General features: G+C 34.1%; 1 protein-coding gene and 1 pseudogene across 1 annotated transcript; one reads left to right on the top strand and one right to left on the bottom strand.

Moving 5' to 3' along the window:
* Positions 1–1,424: 1,424 nt before the first annotated feature.
* Positions 1,425–3,609, bottom strand: LOC120172401 (40S ribosomal protein S11-2-like). The gene is made up of 5 exons (XM_039179860.1): positions 3,495–3,609; positions 3,355–3,395; positions 3,165–3,265; positions 1,846–1,988; positions 1,425–1,535 (listed from the first exon to the last, which is right to left on the bottom strand). The coding sequence occupies exons 1-5, from the start codon at positions 3,504–3,506 to the stop codon at positions 1,425–1,427; spliced, it is 408 nt and encodes a 135-aa protein (XP_039035791.1). The 5' UTR covers positions 3,507–3,609.
* On the top strand, positions 3,516–6,228 carry LOC120172391 (annotated as a pseudogene).
* Positions 6,229–12,174: the final 5,946 nt, after the last annotated feature.

The following is a 12,174-nucleotide window of genomic DNA, read 5'->3' as shown; positions in this document are numbered from 1 at the left end:
TTTGGACCAAACAATCAAGTTGATAAGGCAATGTGGGGATCAACTGTTCCTTTTTTATTAATATATAATGATTTGATTAATATATAAGCAATTTCTGGTTGTGGAATAATTTCTGTAAAGATGAGAGTCCATTTCTTTACATTTTATGATGCACGTATCCCTTTCTTCTTGTGCATGCATACCCTTTGTCATTTTATATATTTTTCCACCCACGTGTTCCTATCGACTATCATCGTCCAACATTTATTTAAATCTTTTGTCTCTGGGAATTTAAATCAACCGACCATGGATCATGGATGGAATATATACTTATATTATAGTTCAAGAGGATTGTTGGATATTAGAATATTATAATATAATCTACATTGACCTAAAATTACACTAAATTAGTTTTGGATTTTTGCAAATGTTATTGAGTTAATTACATAATAGGTCCCGAAATTATGGTCTCTAATTGTAAAATATTCTCTAAACTTCAAAATGTTCTACACTAATCCCCAAACTTTAACCCGTTCTAAATCAATCTCTAAAAATTTATACTTTAAAACATTCACTCCAATCCTTGAACTTTATTAATTTGAAAGAAAAAAAACAATGTTATCGAATATCATGAAAAATGAACCGGTGATCTAAAAACATAAGAAAATTTTAGGTCACATATTCAGTTCCAAACCTTCAAAAATTTATCAATTTCATTCATAAGAATTCAAAAAGCAAGTTATTTTTAAATCATTATAAGTAACAATACCATAACAAAATATAAAATAAATGATTTTGATAATTAAAAATTAATAGAAAACTTCTATAACACCAATTTAAATTAGAGCCATAATTAAGAATTAACACTCGATTATTTTTTAACCACGCTAATTCATTAAATTATCAATACCTAATAAATTTTAACCCCAAATTAAAAAATAATCTCTTTTACAATCAAATTAATCTAATTAATTTTTTTATTAATTCGGTTAATCGATTGAAATAATCAAACTTTGTTCTGTAGGTTAATATTTTCAAAAATAGTTTCGATTCGATTAATAGTTAAAGAAGAAATTCGATTAATGGTTAATTCGGTTCAGTCGGTGGCCAAATTAACCATTTTAAAACCCTAACATCAAACCTCGAAATTAAACACTTATGCATGTATATACACCAAACCCGAATGAACTTGGAATTTACAAAGATTATCTTTTTTCCGACAATAGGAGAAGATGGCGATAATAATTTGGAGCTAGCTTCACTTTCTCCGGTACACAATAATACAATTCATTTAAGAACTCAAAAGACAGAACATAAATAGTTCCTCTAAATTGTAACAATTGGATTCCCACCCAAGAAATTGTGTTCCTTCAAAATACACAAATTAAACCAAAACCAACACAAAGTTCATATAGGGAATTCACCTCCACACTGACACCACGATTTCACCATTTCAAAGCTAACCTCTCACATGGCGGCAAATGCCTTCTTCCCACCACAGATGACCCGGCTGGAATGACCTTAAGACATTGAACCTTACCGTCTTCAACAACGGCCTGCAAAGTTTATTGATAAATTAATATAGCGGTGGTGGTGGGGAGGTTGGGGCACAATGGAGACGATAAATAGCGAAGGATAAGATGAAATAAAACAATGAACCTGCATTGCCCAATTATAACATGATCTCCTTCTTTAACACGAAAGCATGGGATATATGTGCCGGGATATTAGAGTGGCGCTTCTCGTATTGCGCCGCCACGTTAGATGACATGCATGAGAGTTTTCATAATGTATTATAGTCTTTTGCGAATATATATACCAAGATATCTACCAAGTTAATGAAGCCGTAAAAAAATGATATCTTGCCTTTGGTATTTCTTGATGAAGTGAAGGTAGTTCCTTCGGACGAATGGTCCTCACCATTTTCGCACTATGACAAGTGCCATCAAGGATACGGCCTCTGATAGAAACAGTGCCTGTAAATGGGCATTTCTTATCAATATATGTTCCTGACCTACAATGGAACCTCCAACGTAAGTGTCCTCGACTCCAAAAATGTTACGGTTATCATATGGTTCTACAATGAGTGGTCGTGACAATTAAAGTAATTAGAGCAGTGTTATATTTCCAGACAAAGACATGCACTGTTTAAGGAAAAGCCAAATAAACAGAGACATGGTAACCAAATTGTATCATACGAATGATAGCCAAACTACAAATAGAAGTCCAAAGAAAGCATATCAAATAAAGGCTGAATGGGCAATTTGGGCCTAAACATTTGATGCCCTAAGTGAATAAAGACGAAACCTTTGAAAGTTCTCGATCAAGGACTGAACCTTTTCAAAGCTGCTGCAGCTGCAGCTGCTCAAACAAAGACTTCTGTGTGTCAAAATGGTCCACTAAGGACCAAACCTTAGTCAATTAAGGACAACTTTTGCAGCCCATAGAAGTCCTTAAATTGAGGAGGTTTGGAAACCTGATTCACTTCTCTGTGTGTCAAAATGTCCATTAAGCCCTTGTTAGTTTGAAATCAATAATATTAACCCTGGCCACCAACTTTTTCTGGTTTAATTAGCGATATCAAATTTGAAATTAGACAATTTAAAACCCTAGACCCATTTTTTATTTAAATACTTCTCAAATTTGAAGTTTAGCAATATGGAACCATGATTTAAACATTAATCCCAATTCCATCCCTATATAGTATATATCATTAAAAGCAACCTACCCTACAACAGCTTCCATCTAAAAGTAGTAAAATGGTAATGTGATCCCGAAATTTTAAAAACAAATTAAAAACCTAGTAACAACATAATATTTCGTTTTGGTATTCAAAGTCCTAGCACATAACAGATAGTTCCCATTTCAAATTATTCAGTGATAAATACAAGAAAGCATGCAAAAGACGAAGCTGTTTGTTTATTTCATAATGATTAAGCGCTGAATAATTCAAATGCTGAATGATTCAGAGACTCTGAATGATTTGGCTCTGAATGTGACATATTATTTGATAACTGACTCTGAATGATTTAAAATGTACTTGCTAAATCATTTAGTCAGCACTAAATCATTCAGAGATACGAAACAAACGCGCTGAATGGGAGACAAACACCGCTAAGTAAACTGAATTGCATAGTCATAACAATGAGAAGGAGAAGGAAGACAGAGAAGCAAAGCAAGCAAACCTTCAATTGCCTCTCTGGGCATCTTAAACCCTAACCCAATGCTTTTCCAGAACCGATTCCCGCCCTTCGCCGGCCTCTTTCCTTTCCCAGATTTCTTAGAACTGAGAGAAGAATGCTACAATCGTTAGACCGGTCTCGAAATGATAATTAGCAATGAGGAATAAATTTCACGAGAAGAAGCTAGGTTTACCTTAAGAAGACCTTTGGCTGTTTAAGGAAAGCCTTCTCCGTCTAATGTACAAAATGGACAAAAAAAAAAAGAAAGATATCAAAGCTGTATCAACGTATGAATATCATACAGAGGAAGGAAAGAGAGAGGGAAATGTAAACCTGCTCCGCCATGGCTGAGGAATGAGGGATTTACTCGTTACTGCGAAGACACAGCAAAACCCTAATAGCAAGCGGCAAGGCAGGTAAATGCAGCCGCCCTTTCCTTTATATATATAGGCTTTCGATTGTAAATTTCTGTTTTCTGCTTACGGGCTATTAATGGACGGAGTTACAAAGAGTCATCGGTTGCCCATTTTGGCAATTTCCTCTCCATTTTTCACTTCACAAACACTATTTATCCAGGTAAAAAGAGTGAGGGAAAAGTGAGTCAAAGAACCCCACATTCCCCGTATCCGACCTTGCGAGAGCCGAGCGAACCACCCCGAAAACCGTTCCGAAATGTTGCGTCGAGCAATGGGCTATTGGCCCGACCCATGGCAGCCTCAAGGGCTCGATCCTCTCCACTGATCTGCCGTCGGCTCAGACCGCCGATGCCATGTTCGTGGAGGCGTGGACAAAGTGATGCCCAACATGGATCCTCCCAAAACCCGTCTTTCATGCAGCCTCGACCCGCTACCGCTTCCTGCATTCCCTCCAAGCTCACCGTCAATTTCGTTCTCCCTTATGCTCTGAGTTGGCCACCAAAAAGGTAACATTTGGATTTCTTTTTTCTTTTCTCGTTTTTGATTTCTGTTTAAGTAAGTTCAGTTTGTATTTTGTAATGCTGATAACCTGAATAGGTCTCAAGTTGTTCCACGGTACTTGTTGTTTCTTGCGTTTCCATGCCTATTCAGGTACTCCTTTTAGAGCTATGAGTTAAAGCCATATTCCATGCTTATTTGGTTGTGATTTCTTTCCCAATGGTCGTTATAATTACGGTGACATTTGGAAGGTCATTACAGAGTGAAGGGTTGCATTTGAATGAGGAAGCCTATCTGTTCGCATATTAGCTCCTTAATATTCCTGATTATGTTAAGAATCTTTTGTTTTTAGTTTAATAAAGATTTTCAAAACTATTGAACGGAACCCCTCATAAGTATCATACAACTATTATTTTCAACTTTTTGATTATAGATTGAATTTGTAAAGTGCAGGTGCGCAACTCAAAATGATTGTGCCCTAACTATCAAACCAATTGTGAATCTATCACTTATTTATGTTCCATAAAAAGGGTGACAATGTTGATATTTAATCAAGTTTGCTAATCTTGTTGTGACTAAAGTTACTGTGTTTCAACATTCTTCTTCCATTTCCGCCTATATTTTTGTCAAAGGTTCCAACATAAAGGCCATTGAGGAATCTCCTCGATTTTCATCTAAATTTGACCTTAACAGCATTCTTTCTCTGTTTCCCCGCACCCAACCATTCAGTGAAGAATTAAGTTAGGTGACTTGTTTTTCAGACTCTTTAGCTAAGTTCGAGCATGGTCAACATAATGAAGTAAAGCTATTGTTAAGGACGGAGCTACTTGGAGGGTGGGAGGGGCCTTACCTTTTAGTTTAATTACTTTTAGGTCCTTTGTAGTTTTGAAGCTAAATAAATTAAACCTTGACCCCATTTTTTCAGTTTAAATATCTTAGGTCCCTGTAAATCCCAAAATAAGACAAATTATTAAGACTTAGGGGCTGTTTGTTTGCCTCTTAACGGAATCATTCAGCGCTGAATGCTGAACCGTTCAACATTCAGCGCGTTTGTTTCGCACATTCAACACAGAAGTATATTCTGAATGATTTAGGGTCATTATCAAACAGCATGTCACATTCAGAGCTAATTCATACAGAACATCTGAATCATTCAACACTTAATCATTCTGAAGTAAACAAACAACCCCTTAGTCTCTAATTTTTTTTGTTGAAGTCTTAGGTCCTCGTCAGTTTCAAATTTAGGAAATTAGACCCTGAACCCTAATTTTTGAATTTTAAATTAGTTGCTTAACAATTAAACCTTGACACCCCATTTTATTAGTATTTATAAACCCCCCCCCAAAAAAAAAGAAAAAAAGAAAAAGGATTCGTCCTGGTTTTGCCCCCGGATAAAATATTGTATTATCCCTGCCCTAGAGACCCTTTTGATGGAAAACAATGAGAGAGATGTACGAGTTGTCCAACGGACGTCGAGCCTGTGTAACTTGAAACGGGAATGCAACTTTTCACGGTGTTGCTGTGATTATGGTCCAATAAAGGAATTGGATAAAGAGAAAATAATGATATCTTAAATCATAGACTATATGTTGTGATTTTTATGGATCACTTGAATCATGAGCTCTCTGTTTCCAGCTTGACTTGGTTATAGTACCAGCCACAACCGGGCAGATGGGTGTTCTTCCAGGACATGTAGCAACAATTGCGGAACTGGCCTGGTGTGCTGTCAGTGCATGAAGGAAACGAAAACTACAAAGTATTTTGTCAGCAGCGGCTTTGTTTTCATCCATGCCAACTCATTCGCGGATAATTGCTGTCGAGGCTGCCCCACTCGATTGAATCGATGCTAATCTTGTTCAGAAAGCTTGCGGAGTTCACACAGAAGCTGAGCTCAGCCACAACTGATTTTGAGAAAGCTGAAGCACAAATCGGGATTGATGTTCATAGTGCACTCAACTCGGCTCTCACAGGCTAAAAGTGCCAGTTGCCATTATGTTCATTGGTTAGTGCTCTTCCTTTAGATCTATCTCAATGGATGCTGATGCTATTCTGAATATATTGTTCTATTTATTTCTATGTTCAAAGCTGAATCAATATCTAAAGAGATTCTACTTGGTTGATAAAGAGGAAACTAGATAACTTTATTTGATATATATCAAAATACACTAGGACAAGTCGACCATGGTTGAAGATATCGGGTTGAAGATTCGAATCTCGATAACACATGGTAGCATAAAAGCAGCAAGGGGAATTAGATATCAGCACTATATATATATATATATAGGTGGAGTATTGACATGCTGCTTATTGTAGTCCATAGATCACACGTAAGTAACATAAAATATGTAAACTTGGAACTTGAAAATGTACTTGCCTGTCAAACTTCTATATTTCATGATTTAAAAGAATCATCGTCACTCCAACAACCAAAGCAGAAAGGTATTTTTATTTATATATATGATTAAACAAATCCCTCTGCTTGCTTTGCATCTACTCAGATTTCTTATTTCTTTTACATTTTTTTCTTTATAAAAATTAAAAAGACTACTTGGTGAGAAAATTACTAATTTTTTAGATTTAGTATAAAGCCACCTTGTAGCAAATGAAAAAAAATCATTATCTTTTACCATGTTAGGTCTAAACTCAGATTAGGACATTTTTAAGTTAAATGGCGCTAATTTGGTGAAGAGACTTATATATGGAAAAGATTATACATATATATATAATTGGTATTCGATTTAGAGTTTGAAAAGTGATTTTTAAAAGTGGTATAGAAAAGAATTTTAAAAATATTGTTAAAAAGTATAATTTAAAATTTAATTGTTTGAGATTGTTGTTAAAAATTGAGTTTGAAAAAAATAAAATATCTATTTATAGACTATCTATGAAAATATAAAGTGAGTTTAAAATTTAATTGTTTGGGAAATTATTATTATATATGAAATATAACAATTAAATTATAATAAAATATATTTTATAATAACTCATTATTAATATTTTTTATATATAAACTTTGAATTTTATTACTTTTAAGTTATTAAAATAAATTATTAAGTGATAAATTATTTTTAAGGAAGTTAGAAATCTAATTTTTGTGGTTAATTTGAAATTATGTTTTCATCGTAAAATTCTTCGTTTTTTTAGTTATTTATCATTGATTTTGCCGTCAAAATGATTTTATCTAAAAATGCTTTTAGAAGTCACAACAAACGGGGTCTTATACATCAACTTTGTTCTAAGAAATTCAAAGATTTATTAAATTAGTACGAGAGATGACTATCCAGCTCAGTTGGTAGAGCATAAGGTTCTTAACTTTGAGGTCGTGGGATCGAGTCCCACGGAGGGTATTTCATAATTCGGAGGTCTTCTACGGAAGTTGCTCTCAACCTAGTGTTGGGGGCAGCCTACTAGCTTACCTCCCCCTTACCCCATTACATATGAGAACAAGGGACAACCATATAAATTAATTTAGTACGAATCAAGTGGCCTTTGTGGTAAATGAATTGTTATTATTCTTTGAGAATCAAGGTTCGAGCATCATAAATACCAAGAACGTGAACCTTCAATGTTAAAAGGTTAAGAGTAATTTTAAAAAATATTATCTTATATTTACCTCATATTAATAAAAAAATCATTTAATTTAGATAGAATGTTTAATCTTTTTTAGACCAAATCAATTATTGTTGGTCAACTACTATGTGTGTTTGTATATCAAAATGGTTTTTCTTTTATAGTTATCCACAACATTAAAGTTGATACGATAGAAAAATGACACCTATTGAGATTAATTCAGTGGACATCCGCCCACAGAAAAAATTTGGATTGATTTGAATTGATTTCATGTTAAATTGATTTTAAAATTTACATTTATAAGGATATTTGTCCTTTATAAATAATAAGATTTGAATTTTATTAAAATTATTGAGTGATTTCAATAGTTATTGGAATATTATCTAGATTATTAAAAATTTGAATTTTATTAAAAAAACTGTTTATATTTATAGTTATTATTTAATATGTGTTTTAAAAAATTATTATTATTGAATATTGTAATGATAACTTAGCACGGCCGAGTTCCAACAATAGGGTGATAAGCACGTGCTAGCGGTCCAGACCTCAATAATTGATTCACCCTGCAGCGGACGAATTCGACCCACACCCATCCAACTCAGTGATTTGAACAAATTCGTGTCCCCTCCAAAAACTCGGTATCGTTTTCCCGTATAGATGCCACGTGGGATAATAATTCCATGGTGCTGCGCTGGCGAACCCATCGGGCCGCACGTACTCGGGGACAAAATGAAAAAGGTAAATACGTTCGGAATTTGGATGGAGCTGCCCGTTCTACCCGTATTTTACGGGCAGCTTCGGTGGACAAGAACCCTATGGCAAAATAAAGCCAGCGGGGTGATGAGTCGGGTGGGCCCCGGTTCTTCGATGGTTTTCTGTTGGGTTGTGTTCCACTGAGTGGGTCCTACGTCTACTCAGCTCCAAGTGTTTTTTGTTTTATCGGTCTCAATCTCAGTTGGGAAAATTTGTAGTATTAAATATGTAAATAAAACGAGCCAAAAAAACAAGCGGTCCCTAGAGTTCTGTAAAATTCAGGGACCGCCCTCGAAATTTCCCCTTGTTCATTGTTTATATGCGTGATTTTCCATTAAAAATATTACTGTGTTGTTCGGTTATTATCCCATTTACCGTCCGTAATAATTAAGTACACATTCAACCGTTATATAATTAAACTTGCTTATCTGTCTTTCCATTAATATTTATCTTAATTTTTTTTAATAATAATAAATATATTAAAATTTTAAAAAATAATTAAAATTCAAATCTCGAAAACCAAATGTCAACACAATGAAAGACACTATTTTGGTACATTCTGGTTGATCGCAACACGTGTTACCCCTATACCCATCTAGATCGCAAAGAGCAATAAACAAGGGCAAAAGTTCTCATATAATACTACAGGGAATTTTAATTAATTCCTCAAATGTGGTGTTTTTACAGTAAATTTAAGATCTTTCGGCGTCTTCAGGGTTAATCAAATTTTTGGATTATTTATTGGATCTCTAGGCGTCTTTAGTGGAATTCATTAAAAATTTTGACTTTTTTACCAAATATCACCTTAACATAAATTAATTACTTGTTAAGTATTGTTTAAGAATTTTTACGGATCTAACAAATTTTTAAATACTTTCTATAAATTTAATTATATTTTGTATTAATTATTTTATTATTTTATTTCTTATTATTTTATTTAATTATTTTTTTTGCAGTTATAAATTAAAAAGTGGTCCTTGAATAATTATATTCGTATTTCTCGGCTTTTAAACTTTTCTCTCGGCTGTAAATACGCTCTCAACTTGTAAACATTCACATCAATCCTCTAAACTAGAAGAATGTCGTCGTTTCAGTATAGATATCTACGTGTTGAGAGCGTATTTATAGCCGAGAGAAAAGTTTAAAAGCCGAGAAATCCGAATATAATTATTCAAGGACCACTTCCATTTTATAACTGCAAAAAAATAAAATAATTAAATAAAATAATAATTAAAAAAAATAATACATAATTAATAAAATACTAACAAAATATGATTAATTTTATAGAAGTATTTAAAAATTTGCTTGATCTGTAAAATATTCTTAAACAGTGCCTAACAAGTAATTAATTTATGTTAAGGTGATATTTGTGTAAAAAGCAAAAATTTTCATGAATTTCAACTAAGAACCTAGAGATTCAAGCAAAGAGTAAAAAAAATCTGGTTCACCCTGAAGACGCCTAGAAATCCTAAATCTACCGGAGAAAACATAAATAATCCAACCCCTGAAGACGTCGTGAGATCCCACCAAAAAATTGGTTAACCCTGAAGACGTCGAGAGATCCTAAATTTACTGTAAAAAAACCCCATTTAAAGAATTAATCGAATGAACACTTTAATTTAGAAATTAAAAATTCCCTGTAACATTATATGAGAACTTTGCCAATAAACAAGTGAACTCAACTCGAAGATCCAACGCAGAGCTGCGTTCATTGAACCACAGGAAACGCAACACACTAATTAATTACACGAAGAATCTCTCGGTGACGTAGAAAAGGTAAATTAATATTCATGGGAAACGTAATCACCAATTAATTAATCTCCAAACTCCGAAATTAATCGATAAACAATTTGGCTAATGCAACACTTGTTAAATTTATAACCGACAGTTGAAAAATATTTCATCCATGTACGATAAAAACCCAACATTATTGGACTGACCTTATAAAATATAAAAAGGGGATTATTCGATTCTTTGTTAAAAGCTCGACTTTTGATTAAAAAAATAAAAATGATTTAACTTTGGGAGAAAGTAGAAGATATGGCGTATCGATTACAACCAGTGGATTTAGGTGATTTTACCCCACTGACACCGTTTGTTTTTATTTTTACTTTTCTAACACCGTTCGACCAATATTTCCAAAACTAGCACCCTTTCTGCTGAGTTGGCAAAGGCGCGTCCCCGGGGGCGCGCTTTACCCGGTTTTTCGCTGAGTTGGATGCCACGTGTGAAAGGCGCGTCCCCGGGGACGCGCCTTTGCCAACTCAGCAGACACGTATTTTGTTTTATAATAGTTTATTTTTATTATTATTATAAATTAATAATATATTATGTAAAATGTTTCGATTATATTATGTAAAATGTTTCGATTATAATGTAAAATTTATAACTAATAATATTAAATATTATATTAAATAAATATTAAATATATTATGTATTTAAAGTTAAAAAAAATTATTTAGGTGTACATACATTGACAAATTATATAAATGCAATAACATTAAATTATTAGAAATAAAAACATTCATTTAAAAACTTTAATTACATAAGAGTTAACGGTTATATGATGATAACAGAGCTGGACATTTTTTTCTATTGTGCCCGATGTTTCTACAATGCCCACATCGTTTTTGTTCTGTTGACTTCTCCCGAATATCCATATCACAATGTATTCTAGTAGATTTTGGACGACCTGAGTCCCTCAATAGCAATGGATCTGGGACAATTGTAAGCCAAGTTTGAATCTCATTTGGGTCTCTTTCGTTTCCTATGGGCGGAAACTCAATTCATATACCTTGAAAACTTGTGAAAGTTGGTATACGGGATCAACATAATTTTTGTAGTCCAAATGCGAATGTGAGCAAGCAGCAATGACATGAGAGCATGGATATTTGAGTGCTTGAAAGAAACCACAATCGCACCACCTCTCTTGCAGATTAACTCTGAAAGAGTTAGCTTCAATCCCTTGCAGCGGACGTGGCATTTCGGTTACACGAAACAATTCACGGGTGCGAGAAAAATTTGTAACTAACATCCCATTTGATGTAGCCATTTTTTTCTGTAAATCGGCTACTAGTCTTGGGTGGTAAATATGTCCGTTTTGCATCCAAGTAAGAGCTTGTCCACCGAGTTTTGCAAAGAGTTGACCCAAACGAAAATAAGTCGTTTTGACCAACGCCGTGACTGGTAAATGACGCGCCCCCTTTAAGGTTGAATTTATTGCTTCAGCCAAGTTTGTTGTCATATGACCATAGCGATACCCCCCGTCATATGCATTTGTCCACATTTCTTTGCTGATGTCCATAATGTACTCGCACCCCTTCTTATTTTTGCCAAACAGCTCTTGTAGCATCGACTCAAACCTTTGAGGTAAGAGTTCGTAACCTAAGTCATTAGGAATATGTAATAGTTAATATGAAGTATAAATAAGTAATAAGAAATTGATAGAAAATTGGGAAAAAGTAACATACCCATCCGCACGACTAACTGACGTTCATCGTTCTTCTTGTATTTTCCGTAATAGTTTGCAGCAATATGACGGACACAATAACGATGTTGAACATGTGGAGGTCTATACATTGTACCCAAAGAGTCCATTGCTGCTTTTATCCCGGCTCCTCGGTCTGAAATAATGCATACTCGTTCCCTGGTGACAACATGTAAACGTAAATTTTTAAGGAAAAAAGCCCAAGACTCAGTGTCTTCTCCTTGAACGAGGGCAAACGCAACAGGAAGAATATTGCGGTTTCCATCTTGGACCACAGCCAATAATAAAA

The sequence above is a fragment of the Hibiscus syriacus genome, unplaced genomic scaffold (genome assembly GCF_006381635.1).
Source record: "Hibiscus syriacus cultivar Baekdansim isolate YM2019G1 unplaced genomic scaffold, ASM638163v2 tig00111850_pilon, whole genome shotgun sequence".
NCBI lineage: Eukaryota > Viridiplantae > Streptophyta > Magnoliopsida > Malvales > Malvaceae > Hibiscus > Hibiscus syriacus.
This window is presented reverse-complemented; position numbering and strand designations above follow the sequence as displayed.